The sequence below is a fragment of the Eurypyga helias genome, unplaced genomic scaffold (assembly GCF_000690775.1).
Source record: "Eurypyga helias isolate BGI_N326 unplaced genomic scaffold, ASM69077v1 scaffold4763, whole genome shotgun sequence".
NCBI classification, from domain to species: Eukaryota; Metazoa; Chordata; class Aves; order Eurypygiformes; family Eurypygidae; genus Eurypyga; species Eurypyga helias.
The window spans coordinates 14,664-36,306 of record NW_010240410.1 but is presented as its reverse complement, the minus strand read 5'-3'; the positions used below and the strand labels follow the sequence as shown (position 1 = coordinate 36,306).

Here is a 21,643-nt window from a genome sequence, read left to right as displayed (position 1 = left end):
CCCGCTCAGTGTTACTGATGCTCTGAGGACGGTGGCTGGAGCAGGGTTTGGTTTTCTCCTCTGTCACAGGATTCTTGCCTCCCCAGGGCCAAGTGGTTTAGGGACAGAGCCTCCAAGGTCAGTCGGTGCTTCCTGCTGCAACTGGGAGCCTGAACATTGTTTAAGCAGGTGTGCTCTCTCCAAGTGCTGTTTTGGGGCTGCACAGAGGAGTGGATGCTGAGATAACGTGGAAGAGAGCCAGAGCTAGAGAGGCCTCCATTTACACATTCTCCCCAAAATCAGTGACTCTGATTCACAGTAGCTGCAATTCTGGCCCATCTGCGGTGTGACACACGTGTAAGAAACCTCGGAGCAACGTGCAGGAGGTGTTTGTGAGAAGCTTGAAGTTTCCCATCTCCCGAGCATCTATATTCTGTTTGGCTCCTTAGGGCTGAGCTCAGTGGAAGTGATTTCAGCAGGGGGTTTCCTGTTCCCCATAGCAGTGGCAGATAAGTAGCTTCAACGGTCCTGTCAAGCGTGGCACAGACAAGGATGAAACAGTTTCTATTCAAGATGCAGTGAAATACAGGGCTCAGAATGAGACCCTTGTTTGTACTGGAGAATCCACAGCATTAACTGGAGATTTACCAGCATCAAGGGCACCTCTATCGTTTTAGCAGCAAGCAATTAGTCTTGATTTCCTGTGGGGAAGTGGTAGCCATGCTTAACAATTGCTTGTTGATTTTTCTTTCCTGGAGGCACAATTAGGACATTGAAACCCTTCTTGTGTCATACATTATGCAGGCGTAGGTTTATACTTCAGCTATTATCTCCCTGTGATTTACTGCAACCGTTTGATTTGAACACTTCTCTTTGTCTAAGTAGGTTGATTCAGTGGAGTTCAATGTCTGGGATATCGGAGGCCCAGCGAGCATGTCGACAGTCAATCAGTGTTTCTTCACAGACAAAGCATTGTACATAGTGGTATGGAACTTGGCACTGGGGGAAGAAGCCGTGGCGAACTTACAGTTCTGGTTGCTGAACATCGAGGTAAGAAGTCACTGGTGGACTCTGGGGTATCTGTTTGTCAAGCAGTAGCTCAGTGCACAGATACGTGATATTACAGATTCTTTTAAAAACCCCGCAAGCTATGAATTTTGCATAGCTTTTGGAATTAATTTTCCATTACGCTGTAGGCGTATCGCTATATTTAATGGTTTAAATTTATCATTTGCTTTGTTCTCCCTCACGAACATCAGAGAATGAAACAAAAGCTGATTTATAAACCCTTGCTAAGTAAGGCTGAACATACTTATTTTGGAATTAGTGTTTGACCACACTGTGCTCCAAGGGGGTTTTGAAGCATTTTCTTTCTTGTGTGGGTTAGACACATATTAGTCTTGAGGTTTTATTTTTAACGCTTTAGATTGAGCCTATCTCCCAGACAGCCCTCAGCTGAGACTCAGAGCTGCAGTGAATTCATCGGTGTTGGTGGATTTTTGTAATACCACATTCATAATTTTTTATAACGATGTTCATTATTTGATATCCGTCTTAACATTACACACACAGAAATGGGCTCTAAGCCAGCGCCTCTTAAAAAAGGAACATCCTGACTTCACAGAAATGTTTGCTTAATGTCCAGCAGCAATCAAAAACCCAAACTAGGCAACAAAGCTGAAAACTCTGCATTTCAAGAACGTATGGTGCGCCAGTGTCCTTAATACATCTCAGCAAGGACATAGTGGCATCAGAAAAGGTGCAGAGAAAGGTGAACGTGGTGGTTGAAAGTATGGACAAGCTTCTGAGTGCATAGCAGTTAAACAGATCAGGCCTCTTCAGCTTAGGAAAGAGGCAGATGAGGAGGGTGGCAGTAGGCTGGGCCATGTAGACTTACCAGGGGGTGAGGAGGAAACCACAAGGGAGTATTTGTTTGTGATCTTTTACTGTAGAAGAATTAGGAGAGATCAAGTGAAATAATGAGATGGTAGCTCTGAAACAAACAATAGGAAGTATCCTAAACACAACACATAGCTAAGCTGTGGAATTTATTGGAACTACAATGTGCCGGGGGTGTCAGAAGTTGAAAAAACAGACTGGTGGAAGAAAAATCCATCGAGCGCTGTTACTTCAGGGATACTGTCTCATGCTGAGGAAGATGGTGAGCTGCAGACCGCTGGATACCGGGAGAACACACCAGGGAAAATCTCTGTATGCTTACCCTGTGCCTAGACTCTTGATCAGCCTCCAGGCAGAATACTGAGCCAAGTGAGCCCTTTGGTCTGGCTTGGCACAGCCGTTGCTCCCATCTCTGCACAGGGCTTGAGCTTGGTGTCATTCAGGTCAGGAGATCTCAGTGGGCATCATAGGAGAGAAGTGGATTAACTGCAAATAAGCGTGTGTTTCTGCATCTGAATATTCTTCTCTGGTCGAAGTCATTTGGATCTGCAGGCTGATCCCTGCTTAAGCCCGTGCAATCCCATTGTATTTGGCAGCGTGTTCCCCAAAATCTGGATACATTCCAGTGCTGTAATAGAATCATGGAAGGGTTGGAAGAAACCACGAGATCATCTAATCCATTCCTTTGCACTGATTCAGGATTAAGCAGATTTAGACATTTCTAGCAGTTTATCTCGCCTCTCCATATACCTCCAGTGAAAAAGTTTGTGTAACTTCCCCAGGTATCCATTCTGGAGTGTAACCAGCTTTTTTCAGGGTCTCAGAGTTGGATCTTCCGGCTACAGGTTAAGCTAACTTCTTTTCCTGTCTGTGTGGACATAGTTCCCATCGTTTAGCTGACTCGTAGCAACTTAATACCACATGGCAAGTCCCTTTATGTTAAGCCCTGATGTAGTAAACCCAAACCGACAGTTTCCTGCTCTGCAGTAGCAGCAGATGATTAAGCCATATTCTGCAGAACTTCTGTAATACCCAGATCACTTGTTGCTGTTGTCAAGATGCCACGACAGGTTGCCTCCATTTTATATATGTTCCATTTTATTCACATACATGACCACCCCCCTCTTAAATATTATACTTTTCACACGTCCTCACTGAATTTACCGCGACGTAATCTGGATGAGATCATTGTCAGCGTTTTCTCTTACAGGCCAAAGCTCCAAACTCAGTGGTGTTAGTGGTAGGAACACACCTTGATTTAATTGAAACCAAATTCCGCGTTGAGAGGATAGCAACTCTGAGGGCATATGTCTTGGCTCTCTGTCGGTCTCCCTCTGGATCCAGAGCAACCGGCTTCCCAGATATCACGTTCAAGCACCTGCAGTAAGTACTTGTGCCTTTACAAAGCTCAGTCACTGTTTTATGTCACTTCAAACAATTTTGTAATACTTGATCTCCTTGGCAACGGAGCTGATTTAAGACTCATCAGCGTTGATTTCATCTATTTTTGACTGAAATAATGTAGTATAATCCCAGAGAAGTTCAGTGTAGCTCAGAGGTCTGATTGTGGGTCTCAGAGCTGGAAGCTCCAAAGTCATGACCTTAGCCAGCCTGTTCTTGTGCTTCCTCCACCCGGGTTTCTCACCCGTTAAATGGTGATGCAGTTTATTAGTCACAGGGAGAGAAGGTACAGATTGAGTAATTAACGCTGCACAGCTCGAGAGCGTGACTGTTGCAGGCTGAGTGCCGTGGGGTTTGTTAAGCGGAGGCTGTGTGGGAACCTCTTGCTACCTGGCGCAAGAATGCAGCTCACGTGGCAGGGTGAGGAGTGGGTCAGCCCCGTGAGCCCCCGGCAGCCCAAACCTGTGCCATTTGAGTTCTCCGGGTGTGGTAGAGGAGGGGTGGTGCCATCTGGAATTTCAGTGTCAGTCAGGATGGGGAGTCTGACACCGCTCCCTCCCTTCTGCCGGTGGAGTATGCCCTTGGGGAGAGGAGGCTTCTCCGTCTGGGAAAGAAGCGGGTCTGTCGGCCAAGGGAGTGATGAGCGTGAGGGAAGCATGGATGCAGCAGGCTGGCACCAGGCAGTGTGAAATCGCTGACGCCTGGGGCAAGAGCAGGTGGCGGCTGGGAGGTGAGGAGGGGCCCTGCAATATCCCCAGCACTGCATCTGCTGCCTGGCAAAGTCATCGGGAGACCTCCCACGCTCTGCTCCGCAGACGCAGGCGCTGCATCGGGCATCCCAGCTGGCTCTTTCCCGTTACAAGGAGTACCAGGGCCCCAGCGTGAGGCGCAGAGACTCACCGTGAGAAGGAGAAAGCTTTGTGCTTCCATCTCCTCAAACCTCTTTTCCCATCACCGCAGTGCATCTCACTATGATCTCAACCATTTGTTCTCAAGAGGACTTTCTTTCATGCTGCCACACATCCCACATATTCCCCTTCTTCACCTTCCTTGCCCCTGCACTTCCTCCCAGTCGGAGTTGTGCCTGATTTTGTACCTCCTTCCTCCTGTGCCTCTCCTTCACGCCCCATCATCCCCCCAGGATGGGGCTCCTCTGAGCAGCCAGAGGAGCGTGTGCTGTAAAATCCTTGCGTAGGTGAGCCCAGAGTGCTTTGATCAGGGCTAATCCTCCAGCATCCCAGTGAGTGCACGCTTCCCAGGGCCACGGATGGCCGAGGTTTAAGATAAGGCGTATTGCTTTAGCAAAGGATTTTCTGCCTGCCCTGGGAATGCATGTAGGATCAGTTAGAAAGACCCTTTGTTGAGGGAAGTGGGGGAGAACCATTCCTACCCAGCCCACAAAAAGGCCAAAAATAGCAGGAGCTGGAGAAAGCAGGTTTTTAGCTGTTAAAGAGATGATGAAGGCCAGCTTTTAGGATCTAAGCATCAATTCCCAGCTGAGCAAGGGCCGGAATGAGGGTGGGAAAAGGTGTCTGGTAGTCATCATTGTGCCTCTTTGATCTGAGGCAGAGGAGAAGTGGATTTGTTTCCAGCAATTACCGGAGCAGTCCCTTTCAGGGTGTGTGCAGCACCGAAGGGAAAAAAGGTGATGACTTTGGTCAGTCTGCCAGCGAAGTCCCCGGAGATCATGGTGCGTAGGGGACAGCGAACAAAGCCAGCAGAGCAGAGGTTGGCCTAATACATCCTTTCCAGGCTTCTGCGTATTTTTATCCAGCGCTAAAAATGCTGCCTGACAGCCTTCCTCCCATTCGTCTGACACAGGAAATTTAAAGTCACTGATAAGAGAAAGTGAGCCTGGAAAGGAAGCCAGTGTGCTGATAAGGTTTGATAATCTTCATCCCTACATGACTTTTGCAGTGAGCTCTCATGTAAGACTCTGGAAGGCCTCGATGGACTCCGACAGCTGATTTTTCATGTCACTTGCAACATGAAGGATGTTGGCAGCTCAATTTGCTCACAGAAACTTGCAGGGAGATTGGTGAGAACTCTGCTTCCTAGGGGTGATCTTTACCAAATGGGGGCTTTTGGGGGATTTGGTTTTGGGTTGGGAGGTGAACTTCAAGCTCCAGGGAGACCTTACAGCACCTTCCAGTGCCTGGGGGGGCTAGAAGAAAGGTGGGTTGGGGACTTTCTACAAGGGCAGGGAGTGACAAGAGAAGGGGTAATGGGTTTAAACTGAAAGAGGGAGATTGAGATGGGACATCAGGAAGAAATTCTTCCCAGAGAGGGTGGTAAGGCACTGGGAAAGGTTGCCCAGAGCAGCTGTGGATGGCCCATCCCTGGAAGTGTTCAAGGCCAGGCTGGGCGGGGGTTTGTGGGTCTAGTGGAAGGTGTCCCTGCCCATGGCAGGGGGTGGGACTGGGTGGGCTTTAATGTCCTTTCCAACCCAAACCATTCTGTAACTCTATGATCAGGGGTTACTGCTGATGCAGGAGGCATGTGAAGTATATAACCTGGCTTTCTGGCTTTGGGAAAAGGCAGGACTGTAAGATCCCTGTAAAGAGGAGGTGGCTTAGTCAGTTCATCTCCATCAGTGATTGCTGCCTGATGTCGATGCGGCTTATTTTCTCATGTGGCTTGCAGATACCAAGAAGTTACCTTAGTCTTCAAGAAGCTGTCCTTGCAGAACAGCGTAGAAGAAGTCAGAATGATGATGTACAGTATTTAACAGACAGACAAATAGAACTGATCATTGAGCAAACCCCTGGAAATGATATCAAAGACTACGAAGACTTGCAAACTGGTAGGTCAGAGCAGAACAGTAATTTCTTGGAAATCAGTATGTGTGACTGATTGAAGTGTTCCATGAATAATAAAAAGGAGGGGGGGAAGATAATTGCTGTGCAAAAAAAACCAAACCTGTTACAGAGTGCTTTGCACCTGTGTAGAGGTCACTTTGGAGATTGGTGAGATGTAAAATTAGTAATGGGGCTTTGGGGAGAGGGCAGGGAAGTTTCTAGGGTGGTCTGAGGCTACAGAATTTTTTTTTTTACAAGCTTTGTCTGATTTTATTTCTGTTCTGTCAGGAATGAGGGTTGCCACAGTTTCAAGGCTGTCTTCACTGTAGCATCCCAAACCTGTGGTCTTTACGGAGGCCTTGCTCTGCAGGAGCCAGGGAGAGCCCTTCCCTGTGAGGATGGCAGGAGGAGGGCAAAGGGAAGGTGTGATGGGGACGTGAATACTGATGTAAAGTGATGAGATGTGGGTTTTACAAGCGGAATGTCAGCTAGCAGCACTCCTCAGATTAATGGTATTCTCTTGGCTACCTCTGGCTGTATCTTGTATGCATAAAACTGCACAGGCTGCCTCAAAAGCTTACTCATCTGCACTGTGGCTTCCTAATGCTGTTCTACTGATAATCTACAATTCTTCATTTTTTTGCAGCGATTAATTTTCTCATAGAAACAGGTACACTACTGCACTTCCCAGACACAAGCCATGGCCTGAGAAACCTCTATTTCCTTGACCCCGTCTGGCTCTCGGAGTGTCTCCAGAGGATTTTCAACATCAAGAGCTCCAAGTCTGTAGCTAAGAATGGAGTCATCAGGGCAGAGGATCTCAGGATGCTGCTGGTTGGGACGGGCTTCACTGAACAAACCGAAGAGCAGTACTTCCAGTTCTTGGCCAAGTTTGAAATTGCACTGCCTGTGGCCAATAACAGGTATGTTGATAATTAGAGAGGCTTAGTCAGTCTGGAGAAAAATGGCCATTTAATCAGCAGATATTAACAGGCTTTGTCACTCTAAGCAGTTGTCTTGACAAGGATCTTGCTGTGAGAAAATATTTGAGTGCGTTAAGCAGCGTAATAGCAGGCACCCATCCATTTGGGTTGTGTTTCCTGGCATGAGCATCCTTTGGTCCAAATAAGCTAGTTGGAAAACTTTCCAAAGCAGGTCTTTGTCCAGTCGGTGCATTGAGGCTGGGGACAGGCTCAGGCACCAGCACAGGGGACAGGGACAGCACCAGGGATGTGGCCATGAGCAGGTGGAGGCTGTAAGCGCTCAGCGGGCACAGCTGCAGCAGAGACAGGATGTGCGGCTCCTGGCTGCCCAGCCTGAAATATAGATGGGCAGGAGTCATCTGTTTCCAGTGAGAGATCCTTGCTCCAGAGTATGGCAGAAAACTTTGGGTAGTCAGTAATTATGTCAGCCCTGAAAGTAGTAGTATTTCATTTCTAGTGAAATCAGGGAAGTGTAACTTCAGTAGCAAAGTGATTTTCTTAATTTTTAGCCTCAATAGGTGTTGATCAATAGTTTTCCTCGAAATAGTCTAGGAAACCTCATTCTCTTTAAATGTTAATGAGTCCTCCTCCCCTCTGCCCCCCGATCTCTTTTCCTCTGGGCAGAGTTCCCTGCTATTTTTCTCTCTCCCATCTGCTTGGCGACAGCCCGTTGTTGCGTTAACGGTGAAACCATAGTTGTATTGCACTTTTGCTGTGGCATTTGCATTTCACTTCCTTGCCCTTCCAGGACAGCACTGCCGCATCGCCCTGAGCCGCTCGGGAGCTCTGAATGCCAGCACAAGTGCGGCATTCTCTGTGCTGTCATTATGCCTGTCACTTACCCGGTCCCGGATGCCAACAAATTTTCTCAGGCTTAACACAGATAAAGCAGCAATGTTTCTGCTTAGTCCAAAATGCCTTTTGGACTCCTTGTCACTATCTGCCATTTTTCTCCAAGGCAATTACATTGTCTGTGCCTCGGGAACAAGGAAACTGCTTTTTCATGGCCTGCCCAATCTTTTTTAGAGTGATCCAAGCCACATTAGCAGGATATTCTTCCCACTGGTGGACTGTAGCTATAGCAGGTTGGATTAATTTAATGTACTAGCTAGACACAGAGCAGTTATTTGTTACTGCGCTTCTGCAATTATTGCCTAGATTGCCAGATAGAGTTTCTGTGCAGTTAGTAGAGAAAGCAGCTGCCAGTTTCTGTTCTGAAAGGGTGGACGGGGGCATGTCTCACATATTTTCAAAATTTGCATTGGCTGTTGTTCAAGAGCATTGAATCACCATCTGTATTACAATCCACTATATAGTTGTGGTGCAGAAGGGCCTCGCTGGCCGCCTTCTACTCCTGGACCCTTTCTTGGATGTGCTGAGGGAAATCTGTTGGCTGTTGTACGATGCATCCACTCCCTTTACAGAGCAAGAACTTTTAGTTTGATGCACTCTGCTTTTCTGCCTACGGTGCATGTAATGTATCTTTGTTCTGCTTGTTAAAATGGGGTTGAAAGTATGACCATTCTTACTGTAACTTACAAGTGAAGAGAAATTTTTGTCAGTTTTACATTCCAAAGATGTTTCATGGAATGGATAATTTGATCCTATAACATGTCATCAGATGTTATGGACTGGGACATATGGAGAGAGCTGTTGTCTAGTGATGGCTGGTTTTTCTGAGCTGATATTTCAGGTTTTACAGAATATTGCAGCTGCTAGAGAGAAAACGTGATAGGCTTAAAGCATTGGATTTGGACCCAACATTAGTTCTAGTTGTGTGTCTAGTCCCTGCCCCTGTTATTTTGGTCAAGTCCCTTGGCTGTTTGCCTCATTGCTGTCATTGTGCCCGTCAGTGATGAGCCCCAGATGCCGACACAATTTCTCAGGCTCCACACTGATAAACCAGCAGTGTTTCTGCTTATAAGCAAGTAATAGTTTTGATCGTATAGGCATCTTGGAATGTATTTGGTACAGAAGAGTATCACTGTCAAGAGATTTATTGGCAGGTATTGAAAGCTGTAAGCTCATAGTTTTCAAAACAGTTCTAGTCTTCCAAAAGGTTTTAACTTCCCAAATAGAAAGATCAGGAAAATGAATATTCTGTGCTTACTGGGAGATCTGAAAATAATTTGAAAACTTTGTGATCCTCTACACCAACATTACTGCTGACTGGTCAGACTAGGATAGCATAACCTCATAACCCGATCGCAGGAGGAGACTGAGCAAGACAAGTGATACCTCTGCTGGCATCAGCCTGGCAAAGCGAGCTCTCGCCCGAGGAGTTTGTCAGGGATGTGGTAGGAGTCCATCGGCTGCAGTCCCTGCAGCAGGAAATGCTGTCACATTGGCCCATGAGATGCTCTTGTCTGGGACTGGGATGTAGAGCCAGAGCAGTCCAGGCCCTACAGCCTGTAACTGCCTCATTGCCACCTCCCACGTCACCTCCTCTCCCCACCTTACTGGAGCTGAGCTGCTGCGGGTTGTTTTCACATCCGCATAGGAGCACAGCTGTAATTCTCTGCTTACTACCAGGGCAGAGTAGTATAGATACCAAAAAACAGAGTCCCAACATCACAGCTGTTCTAATGACTCTTATATTTTAATGCATTTAATTTGTGATTACACAAATGTCCTGCTCATTACATCAATTTTAGCCCTGTCCAATAGCCCAGGCTGAATTATGTAATGTCTGTTTTGCCTCTGCTTGCCTCCATCGTGTAAATGAATTTCTCCATGTATTGCTGCAGTGCCCTTAGTCTAAAAGCTTTTTTATATGCAGTAGGCTGTGCCATTAAAAATCTCTTTGGAGACTGAATCGCCTTATTATCCAGTAACAATGTACTCCCTGTTACAAGCTGTAGCTAAAATGTGAGCTGTTGAATTTGATGTGTTTCAGCTACCTCCTCCCTCATCTGCTTCCTACCAAACCAGCATTAGATATCCACGGGCTCTGCCACCAGACCACAAACACAGTCCAAAGGGTCTTCAAGATGAGTTTTGTCCCAGTTGGCTTTTGGCAAAGATTCATAGCCCGAATGTTAATTAGCCTGGCAGAGATGGACCTCCAGGTAGGTTATGATATCTCTCTGCGAGCAAAAGATGACAGCTGAAGTTGTTGCTGAGTGTAAGTGGGTGTCTCTTTATTTACTCATTGCTTCAGTCACAGACTCCAGTAACATTATTTGAGTAAATAGAGAGAGATAAGACTCTGCAATCAAAATCTGATTCTGTTTTCACAGTAGGTGTCATTGAGAACAAGAAATTGGCACTGGGGAAGAAAGCCTGCATTCTCCACACCCTCTTTATAACACGATCCCCTGGAAGGTCTCAGTACCTCCAGCATCTTCCAATTACAAGTAATTGGAGTTCTGCCTGCGGCTCGTGTCCATGACCGTTCCACTGGGCCAGACTCTGCTCACGCTGTTGGCCTGAGAGCTGGAACAGCTCCACCAAAGCCAGCTATCTGAATCTATATGGGTTTAACTGAGAAGAAAATTACGGGACTGTTGCCTTAATGGGATAATGAGTGCGAGCAGACACCCTATTAGTGCAAGTGGTATGCATGTCATTAAAGTAGCGTTTGTAAGGTTCTGAAAGCTAAGTGAATTTTAAAGTGGTTGCAGACATATTTTTTGCAGCATATTTTTTAGCCCTGCTGGAACCTTATTAAATACTTGCAAAATATTTTTAGTCCTACTGTGTTATCTTCTTAACAGCTATCCATTTAAACTGTGTTCTGCCACTGATGTACAGAACATGGAAAACGTGGTACGTGATTTTGGAAGGTCCCCTGTGTTCCAGGCTTCCTAAATCATGTAGTAACTTTACCTGTTTTAATGGGCTGTCTTGGAACCCCTTGCTTTACATCCTCATGGACACTGCATAACCCTAGGGCACCCTTGCTAGGGACCTCCCCCAGGCCCTGCTGAGGTGAATGGAAAGGATCCCAGGCATCAGACCCGTCTGCAGACAAAAAAGGGTTGGAGCAGTGAGTGCAGTGGAATTCTGCGGGTTAAGTCTTTGGTTTTAAAACAAAAATACATTTTGCTCTAATTGCTGGTTTGAAGTGTCTTGGAGAAAAGCCATCTTCCTCCCACTGAAACAGGTGGAAAAGTTAACTCTGCACTGAGGGCAGACTTAATCATTCACTAGAATATTTAGCTCTTCTTCATAAGACTTTTGCAAATGCAGAATTTAGATAACAAATGTCACAGCTATAGAATTACTTTTTTCACTGATAGGAAATTGTTTCTTTTTGAGTGACGTGAAAAATATTTCCATTGCTGCAAAAACAACTTTTACCGCATGTAGTTTCATTCCATCGCAAAAAATTTTTATGAGCACAAGTCGCACTTTAATGGAAAAGGTATGATGGCACCTGAGAAGGCCAAAACCAGAAGTGACCTTATTGCTCGACTGAAACAACATTCTTACAAAAAAACTTCAGTAATTTCATGGTTTTTATGCTTTTCTGTTTGTTCCAGCTTTTTGAAAACAAGAAGAACACCAAGACGAGAAACAAAAAGGTGACCATCTACAGCTTCACGGGCACCCAAAGAAACCGCTGCAGCACGTTCCGAGTCAAAAGGACTCACACTGTTTACTGGCAGGAAGGTCTGTTCGTTACCTTTGATGGAGGCTATCTTAGGTAATTTGTGTTCATAATGCAGCATGCGTGACAGGGGACTAATAGGGTGTACGAAACACATCACCTGAATGGAGACGAATGGGCCTGACTCATGCTGTATGCTCACTCATCAGTAGAAGAGGAGGCTCTTGAGTACACATAACTCATCGGGTAACAACTGGTGACAGCACTGATGAACAACCGATTGTTTGGCTGTTCCGAATGTGTCAACCTTACGTGTTATTGCAACCGCAGATTTAAAAAGGCCTGAAAAGAGAAAGCAATATTCAGAGCAGAACTCTCTGCCAGGGTAAAAACATGCGTTTTCACATGCAAAGATTTCCTTGCATCAGTGAGTTTTCTGCTGAATCCTGAAACTTCACCGCTGTGTGGCAGCAATCCAGATCAATGGATGTGCTCGTAGACTGCATGCAGCAGGGACTATGGACAGCTGGTTAAAGCTGGCCAGGGCAAGAGTGCCTGCTGGCCACAAGGCTGGAGGAAACCTGCCATCCATGTTCTTCCACAAATGTAGAGAGTAGGTGGCCACTTTCACCTCTGTACTATCTGCACATACATTTGCTCCTCCAGTCCCTGGCAAGACCAGGAGGAACCATTGGTGCTGTTGCATGGTGGGAGACCAGAAGGGCACAGTGACTTTCCTGAGGTCAGCTTCTGAGTAGACACTTGGACCCAGATATTGCAAATCACAGGCTGGAATACTTATTTCTGGACCATTGTGGTGGTCGTACTCTTAACTCCACATGTACGTCAGGGAGTTTCAGAACTCGGCTCTTTGCAAGGAGAACTTTTCCAAACAGTTTGTGGAAGTTGAATTATCATCATCATCATTGTTATTATTAGGCCACTGGAGTTTTTTTACCAGTTTTTAACACTCTTAACCTTCCATCAGTCTGAGTGGGGCATTTCTGTCAAAACTCTTTGTCATAGTTCACTTAGGCCAGAGTTTTCCCTGGGTCTGACCTTCAGTAGCATTGACCCGTTGTGAGCAACCAGCATTTCTGGGCAAGAATTCTCTTCTGAAAGTCATTTGCAGAGTAGGCTGGATTGAAAATCATCCTCAAAGCTCGATTGCTTTTTATTTTGATTACTTAGGAACTACATGTTATTATGTAACTCAGGTTTCCTGTGAGAAGGAAAGTTTGTTGACACTGGTACCTCACAAAAGCTTCATGCGGCTCTCCTTTGGCTTTCTCACAGCGTCGAGTCTTCTGATGTGAACTGGAAAAAGAAAAAAAGTGGTGGAATTAAAATCATTTGCCAGTCAGAAGCGAGAGACTTTTCAGCGATGGCGTTCATCACAGATCATGTCAACTCTTTGATAGACCAGTGGTTTCCTGGTAAGAGAACTGCTGTAATTTTCTGTGCAGCATTATGTCTTTTCAACAGAAGGTTCTTTGACAGAGCTCTCCAGATGCACATTGTGTGTTAATTGAAGACCCTTCAGGCTCTGACAGTCTCCAGCCAGTAAAGTCTGAGAAAAGCTGATAACCTGCAGACAGATCAGGATTCCTTGCCAGCAAGAATTTTGGGCTAGACGTTGTGTCTTTCAGTCCGTTGCTCACAGCAAGCTTAGGTGAAACGTTACAGGTCAAACAGGACCTGCGTCTGTAGGAGTTCAAGGGACCCTTTCAGTGCTCATAGCAGGGACAGGATTTGGCACAAACTGCTTGGTGCTGTCCCTTGGTGGCAGAACTCGTTTTGCCATCAGCAGGGAATCAGCATTTGCCCACCATTTCTAACACCCTGTGATTTATAAAATTGTGATGTGAGAGGCATGAGTGAATGCGATACCAAGGACTTTGAGCCAAGGTAACTTCCTTGACTCCTGTGGTGGTTTTTCCTGTGATCAGCACAGATCCTGCTGTTACCCAGCGGGCTGTTTGCAACCCCAATACACTTTGTTTAAAACCAAAACAAAATCTGAAGTGTTCCTTGTTGTCCTGCACTGGTCTAGAAAACAGTGCCAAAATCTCTTTATTTGGAGGCTCTTTTATGCTCTCACATATGCCTGTTCTACATGTTACGAAGGTAAAAGAAGATCTTACTTGCCTTTGGATTAAAATAATGATAATCACTGAAGCTTGAGAAGAGTAATCACATCAAAGGCAAGGGTCTGTATTCACCCTGCCTAATTGTAGTGATTTAATGGAACCTGTCACCACAAAATCCCTCTGTAGTTAGTGGGAGAGGTGTGAACCTCCCAAAGGTTTAGCCTTGGTAAGATCCATGATTCCCCCGCAGGGGCTGAAAACATTGCCGTGAGGGAGCCCACAGTGCCCGTGCTCCCAGCTTGGGTGCTGCAGGTGAGTGCTTGTTCCTCACCTGAGTGCAGCGAGCCGAGCCTCCCGGTCCACTCTGATTCCCGTTCCCATGCCTATCCTCCGCCTGAAGCCATCTGGCAGCTTGCAAAGCAGATGTGGTTGGGTCTTGGGCAGCCTCACAGCTGCTGTTCTTCGGCAGCACGGTCATGCCCTTTAGCAGACACAGTTCACACGGAGACGCCCAGCAAGCAGGACACTCTCTTCAGTGCTTTGTTCATATACTTTTAACTTCTACTGGTCCTGGCTGGAGCACCTCTCCTATAAGGAAAGGCTGAGAGAGTTGGGCTTGTTCAGCCTGGAGAAGGCTCCGGGTAGCCCTTATTGCAGCCTTCCAGTGCCTGAAGGGGCTACAAGGAAGCTGGGGGGGACTTTTTACAAGGGCCTGTAGTGACACGACAAGGGGTAACGTGTTTAAAGTGAAAGTGGGGAGGTTTAGATTAGATATCAGGAAGAAATTCTTCATGGAGAGGGTGGTGAGGCACTGGGCCAGGTTGCCCAGAGATGTTGTGGATGCCCCATCCCTGGGAGTGTCCAAGACCAGGCTGGATGAGGCTTGGAGCAACCTGGGCTATGGAAGGGGTCCCTGCCCATGGCAGGGGGGGTGGAACTTGGTGATCTTTTAGGTCCCTTCCAACCCAAACCATTCTATGAATAGATTTTCTTTGCAAGCCTGTGCGTTGCCTGTGACCCAAGCAGAGTGGCTGTTATGTCATCTGTCCCCTCGGTACTGTCTCTGCTATCTGTTTATACTTTGCAACAAGCTATTTTCGTATTCCACTGTCACCCTTCTCAGCCAGCGGATCCAGGTGGTGGCTGTAGACATTCGAATGTGCTGAGAGGATTGCTCTTTCTGTTCATGTGGGTTATGATGTTTTCTGTTTGCTCGCTTCCTTTGAAGCACTCACAGCCACGGAGAGTGATGGCACGTTGCTGATGGAGCAGTATGTGCCCTGCCACATCTGTGCAGCTTCCAGGGCGGAGGAGAACGAGAGTGGTGAGAAGGCGGAGGACGCGCAGTACTTCAACATGGAGGACTGCGTCCTGACTGCCATTGAACTGGACTACATCACATGTCCGAACCACCCTGACATCCCCGTTTCTCTCCAAGAGCTGGTCCCGGAGCTTTTCATGACCGATTTTCCTGCCAGGTAATGTTATTTGATAGCCTTTGGTTAACTTTCAGTGTACCTACGTAATTGGGTTGGATTTTTTCCCTAAGCCATTTCTGTTAAAGGAACATACTGACCACAGGAAACAAATTCATCCGCTCTCAATCCCTGCTCTGGCAGTTCATCCTAAACTGCACCCTGGGTGGTCAGCACACTTGCTTAGACAATCGCTGCGTGCTGACCGAAGTCATCACGTTGGCAGGTCCTTTGAGATCACTGTGGTGCAATGTGAAAGCCCCTTTTTAAAGCCGCAGCTGGCCTGGTGCTCTGGACAGAGCTTTCACTAACTGGGAGTCTTTCTGGGATCCCAGAAGGGAGATTTTATGGCAAAACCAAAAGGAAGTGCTGTTGCGTCACAGGGTTGGCACTGAAATCGCCTCTAGCTTTGAGGAGCCTGTAGGTGAGTGAATTTGCGCACACACTGCTAGAGAATTCACATGGAGTCGAGGCTCCTGCGCCGTGAGTGCTGTTGGCTGTGTTGTAGTAGTAGTGTGGTAGTCCTGAACAGCTGAAACAGCTCTTCCCTACCCACAGCAGGGTAAGTAAAGCCAAACCTTTAAGCTGCTTAACTGCATCCCCAGATGGGTTCAGTCTTATACCCCTTATTATTTGGTGTGTAGAAAAGAGACCTCCTGACAGCAGGCAGGACGGGAGACCGACCTCTCTTCCGGCTCACACTCTCTGAGACCCTCTGTGCCCAGTGAAGAACCATGAGACCTGCATCCTGTTGGCTGCTGATGGAGCCTTCTGTGCTCCCACTGGCCCCTCTTCCTTTCTTGGGGTCATTTTCCTGGGCAAACACCCCATCAGCTCGTCACGACAGCCCTCGCAGTGCTATCTCCTAGAGATTTATTTGACGGGCGCAAGGCGAGTGGAGATGTTGGAAGTGTGAACAGCTGTAAAAGTAGTCTCTGGAAGAGTGGGGAAATGATGAATTGCAGCCTGGGAACAGTAAGCTGATTTGAATAATCAGGTTTCAGAGTGTGGGGCTGTTCATAAACATCCTGTCCTGCCCCAGCGGAGAAAAGAGGAACAGGAGGTAAATGAAGCAAAAAAAAAAAATTGTTAATACAGATCAACGGTACAAATATCTGTACCTGTGTCATCTGCTTGGAAAAGGAGCTTATGTGCTTTCCAGATCTGTTTGATCCTTGTGGGATAAATTACTAAAAAGCCTTTTTTGCTTATTTTCCCAAGTTCCTTTTTTCTGCGATCAACTGGTTTTACAACACAAGCCAGTGTAGAGCAACTTGAGATGACCGAGGTAGTTAAGGTGATTCAGTCCTCTCAGTAGATAAGAACCTATTAGGGATTTGTGAAAATGGAAATCACATTAAAACCTTGAATTTACCATGTCTTTGAAACTTTTTAATTAAAAGACAGAATCTCTTTTTTGGCAGACTGTTCCTGGAAAATAGCAAACTGGAATGCAGTGAAAATGAAAACAACGTTCTTGGCCAGGGTGGAAGTGGGACCGTTATATATCGGGCACGATACCAAGGAAAACCAGTGGCTGTGAAGAGATTTCAGATTAAAAAATGCAAGGGTTCTCCTACTTCAGCTGCAGGTACGGTACACAGAATGGGTGTCGGGAATCAGCTCATGCAGTCTGTGATCCCAAGCTAAGACCAAAGAGCCTTTGCTCTCCCAAGTGCTGGCAGCACCTGTTTAAATACAGCTCTGAAGGATATAGCAGAATTCGTGTGCTTCCATGGAGGATGAGGATGCATCTTAGGGAGTCCTTCATGAAAGCACTTGGGGCGATGAAGATCGTAGGCACTGCAGGCAGTTTCTCTCCTGCAGGACAGTGGGTGGACTCACAGGGTGCCGAGGCAGAGCCCGTGACTGGAGTGGGAGGCAAGATTTCGTCTCCTGCTCCCAAGCTGTTTGCCAGCGAGAAGTGTGGATTTGCATGGGTTTTCACTAAGGATCTGTGGGTTTCCACCTTTGCCTAGGTCTTTTACTCCGTCTGTGCCAGCAGCTACAGAAAGCAGGGTGGAAATCCTTGTCAGCCTGCCAGCTGCTGCAGGCAGGGACAGGCTCTCGCACTGCACGAGCTGGCTGTCGAGCACAGGTTTGCCAGCAGACCCTCAGTCCGTGGGCAGAGGAAAGGGCCTCACTTTCCTCATTTTTGTCAGGGAAGGATGCAGTGAACCCCTGAGCTGTGGAGGAGGCTGGCTGCGCTCCCAGTGACAAATAACCTTTGGAAAGACCAGACCCGAGCAGCCTATGGTGTCCTGTGGCAGAAGGACAGTGACTGGGAAAGGTCCCTCTTCCATGAGAGCAGCCAGGAGAGAGTAGGGAAGACTCTTTCCTCCAAAGGGTCTGCAGTGTGACATCCACACCCAGGCAGACCCTGCTTTAAAAAGCACAGCAGGTGTTTTCCAAAATCCTCCAGGTGATACATGAGAATAGCGTGTGCCAGACACACTCGAGGTTGGTGTTAGAGGACCAAGGGAGCACTTGCTTCCTCAGGCAGCCGTATGTATCCTCTTATGGCCGATATCTGTACGGGCATCAACGTGAGGATGCAACTTCAAGCCCTGCTGTTGGCATAACCCCCTAAGCTGCCTTCCTCCTGCAGCTTTTGCTGAGTGCTTAGCACCTTCCAAAGAGTTTCTCACTTGGCTCCTCAGCCGGGAAGTGAGAAGGGGGTTGTGTGTCTTGCCAGATACCATGCTGAAACACCTGAGAGCCATGGACGCCATGAAGAACTTCTCTGAGTTTCGCCAGGAGGCCAGCATGCTCCACTCGCTGCAGCACCCCTGCATCGTCTCCCTCATCGGCATCAGCATCCATCCTCTCTGCTTTGCCCTCGAGCTGGCCCCTCTGGGCAGCCTCACCACTGTCTTGTCTGAAAACTCCAAAGGTAAAAAACAGGGTCTCCCTCCTGGGAGAGCTCACACCCCGAGTCACAGTAGTGACAAATGGTCAACAACATTTAAATTACTGCATGATTTTCCAGAGGGGGGGTTTTTCCAGACTGGGGGAAGTGGGAGGGATGGAATCGCTCTTAAACTGGGCCTTTGGGAAACTAGTAAAAATTGATGCTCCGGATTTTCAAAACTGCTTTGAAGACCTGGATTTTCAATTTCTCTGCAAATGAGTAAGAAGTGCATCTCCCTTCCGTGCTGCTTGGGTAATGCTGTCGTCTTCCCCCTGCAGATGGATGTCTGGCACTCTCATAATTATCTGGACTTCCCTCATAATTATCTGTGCTTCTGTCACTGTCAAATGAACGACACTAATTCCAGGATAGGTTGAGGCCATCTGACCCTCTTGGCACCTTGGCTTTGTCTCAACTTTCAGTCAAACAGTAATTTTCACCAGAAGATTTAGGGGTCTAGAAGTGAAAAGGTTTAAAAAAGACAGTTCTAATAGAACTGTCGGACGTGTGTAGTAACACGAACGGTGCTGTTTCAAATCGTGGCACTGAGTGATGTTTTAAAAGGCTGTTAGTTACGGCTCTGGATTGTAAAAGAGAAAGAAAAAGGGGAGAGGGGAGAAAGCAGTTATTGCAATTACAAGAACTGAAGACAGGCTCTTCCTTTGTGCCAGGGTCTTCCTTTGTGCCGCTGGGGCACATGCTGACACACAAAATAGCCTATCAGATCGTAACAGGCCTTGCCTACCTGCACAAGAAGAACATCATCTTCTGTGACCTGAAGTCGGACAATATTTTGGTGTGGTCCCTGGACGTCAAAGAGCACGTCAATATCAAACTCTCTGACTACGGAATCTCCCGGCAGTCGTTCCATGAGGGTGCGCTTGGCGTGGAAGGCACGCCGGGCTACCAAGCTCCGGAGATCAGACCGCGCATAGTCTACGATGAGAAGGTATCCATGGTTGAATTCCCCTCTCCGTGCACGGTGTCCAGCACTAGCTTTCCCACCACAGCCTTCCTTGCCCTCCTCTCCACCCACCCTTGGTTTTCATCTCTCTGCTGCCGGCTCTAGGTCGACATGTTCTCGTATGGGATGGTCCTGTATGAGCTGCTCTCTGGTCAGCGGCCTGTGCTGGGACAACACCAGCTCCAGATTGCCAAGAAGCTGTCAAAAGGGATCCGTCCTGTTCTTGGGCAGCCGGAAGAGGTGCAGCTCTATCGGATGCAGGCACTCATGATGGAGTGTTGGGACACTAAGCCAGAAAAGGTACCAAAGAACCCTCACGACTAGTGTTTTCTGATCTTGCAGCCACAGGGATCTGGCAGCCCTCTTCTGTTGGCTTAAATGAGAGTTTTATGAATGAAATGATGGCAAATTGGTGGCCTTAGACATCTGTGGTGACATGAAGGTCCCTTGACATCAATAGGCTGTTGAGTTCACCAGGGCAGGACGTTACCCATAATCTCTAGGAACAGCTACAGTATCGTGCTGTGAGTGTAACTACAAGGAATTCAGAAAAGGGCTCGAAGTACGAGAAAAGGATTATGCTGCATTACGTTTTTCCATTAATTACAAATTGGTGTTTCAGAGCTGCTGTCCTTCCAAGGTCAGCTTGACTCACAAACGGTTGTGACAGTGGGTCAGCTTCCAGAATTTGTAAACCTGAAAAAATTCATCAATAAAACGTGTAAGAGAATCACAGCCCAAAGAATGGAAGTACAGAAAGTGTTTGGCTTCAGTGTCTGGGATATGGAGGATGCTAAGAAGCAATGAGGTGGGATTTATAAGGGCAGTTTGGTGCAGATTTAAGAAAGTAGCAGAATTTATTAAAGAAGACCTAAGTTTTGCCACTCCATCTGTGATAAATAATGGTTATTATGATTCTTTTATTTCATCTGGATCTCCAACCATCTTGTGTGACATGTGTCTTTCTGTCTTCCTTCCCCCCCCCAGCGTCCACTGGCCATTTCTGTGGTAGGACAGATGAAAGATCCTACTTTTGCAACGTTTATGTACCTGCTATCCTGTGGGAAGCAATCTTCCTTCTTCTGCTCCCAAGGACAGGAGTACACTGTGGTGTTCTGGGATGGGAAGGAAGAGACCAGGTGAGGCAGCTCATATTAGTAATTTCTTTTTAAGTGAAAATCCTTCAGCGTCTTCACTTATGCCTCTGGGAGGGAGGTAGAGAAGGTGAAAGTGAATTTGGGTGAATGCCAAGGATACGGTGAACACTGTTTTCCCAAACTCTTTTAATTGGGAACAGTGGTTGCTTTATAAAGAATATTTAATGAGCTTAACTCTGCTTCAGTTAATATGAGGAGAAGATTACGGCAGTGTAATGATTCACACACACAGGATGAAGCATTTGCACATGAGAACAGACGTGTTCTGCCTCTCCTAATGAGGCCATTTAACACTAAACCTTTCCTAATTGAGACTGCAGTTCCATCGCTGTTCTGCAAAGCAATTAAGCACATGCTTAAATCCTATTGAAATCGTCGGGAGTTAACCACATGCCTGAAGCTGTGTGTGCATCCAAGTGTATACTTCCAGTAAAATGTGCTATGCCGAATAGGCATGTGCCTTAAATGTTATTAAATTGTGACTGAGATGATGGCATTTTCCTCAGCCCCTTGTGACCCATGGCTGGTTAGGTTTATTTTTATGGATGTCACTGATTTTTATAGCCCCAGATTATTGGGGAACATTCACAAACTGATCTGAAATTTGTATTAACGTGTTCATTATTTGTAAGCATTAACCTAATGGGGAAGGTACGTGATTTGTTCGTGAGCTAGTTGCTTCGCTATTTGTGGTGCCTGGTCAGTCGTTCAGTGCAGAACTATTCCTGCTAAAACTGGTGAAACACATGGGACTCGCAGATGTATTTTGAATACATGGATGTTGTCCAGATATTCACAGCAATATATCTGAGTGAATCTGCTTGGACAATCCACTTGCTGGAGACTGCTGAATAACAAATTACTTCTATGTGACACATTTTGGGCTGTGTAATTGCTTGTGCCACAGTTGGTAAAACATCTGGGGCTCACAGATGTGGTTTTGAATATCCAGTTACCGTTCAAACACCCAAACCCAATAAACTTCTCCAAACCCCAAACAAACAAAATCCTTCTAGTTACAAAAATATTAATTAGCCGTATTTATAAATGATTTTATCAGGTTACAGATCTTTGCTCTTATTTGGAAGAATAGCACCCTTCTGTTTATGCACTAGAATAAGGGATGAAGCCGGATAATACCGAGGCAGTGAACTTGGAGAACGAGCACATATTCTCTGGAGAACCTAATGGGCAAGATGGGCTAAGACCTCCCAGCTGTTAATTACTGCCGTTCAGCTGGAGCTGTTTGTCTCGCAGCTGAATTGTAGTAACAGACCACGTAAATTCTCCTAATCCATTTCCGCGCAGTCGGAGAGCTGAGTTTAAATCTTCACAGAAGCAATTCCCTATCTGCCCCCTGAGGAGGAGCCTTGGCACATCAGTATTTCTCTTCCTTCACCACGATTATTTGGAGGGGTGTAGATCCCTACAGCA

At 46.7% G+C, this 21,643-nt stretch overlaps 1 protein-coding gene across 1 annotated transcript in view; it reads left to right on the top strand.

Moving 5' to 3' along the window:
• Positions 1–21,643, top strand: part of LRRK1 (leucine-rich repeat kinase 1) — a 78,523-nt gene that overhangs the window by 45,995 nt on the left and 10,885 nt on the right. Inside the window, exons 15-28 of the mRNA XM_010148424.1 lie at positions 865–1,029; positions 3,089–3,261; positions 5,197–5,317; positions 5,923–6,082; positions 6,724–7,000; positions 9,957–10,128; positions 11,545–11,708; positions 12,909–13,048; positions 14,931–15,180; positions 16,602–16,768; positions 17,873–18,070; positions 18,760–19,037; positions 19,158–19,352; positions 20,040–20,191. Of these exons, the coding sequence (XP_010146726.1) occupies positions 865–1,029; positions 3,089–3,261; positions 5,197–5,317; positions 5,923–6,082; positions 6,724–7,000; positions 9,957–10,128; positions 11,545–11,708; positions 12,909–13,048; positions 14,931–15,180; positions 16,602–16,768; positions 17,873–18,070; positions 18,760–19,037; positions 19,158–19,352; positions 20,040–20,191 (2,612 nt within the window). The remainder of the gene's footprint in view (positions 1–864; positions 1,030–3,088; positions 3,262–5,196; positions 5,318–5,922; positions 6,083–6,723; positions 7,001–9,956; positions 10,129–11,544; positions 11,709–12,908; positions 13,049–14,930; positions 15,181–16,601; positions 16,769–17,872; positions 18,071–18,759; positions 19,038–19,157; positions 19,353–20,039; positions 20,192–21,643) is intronic.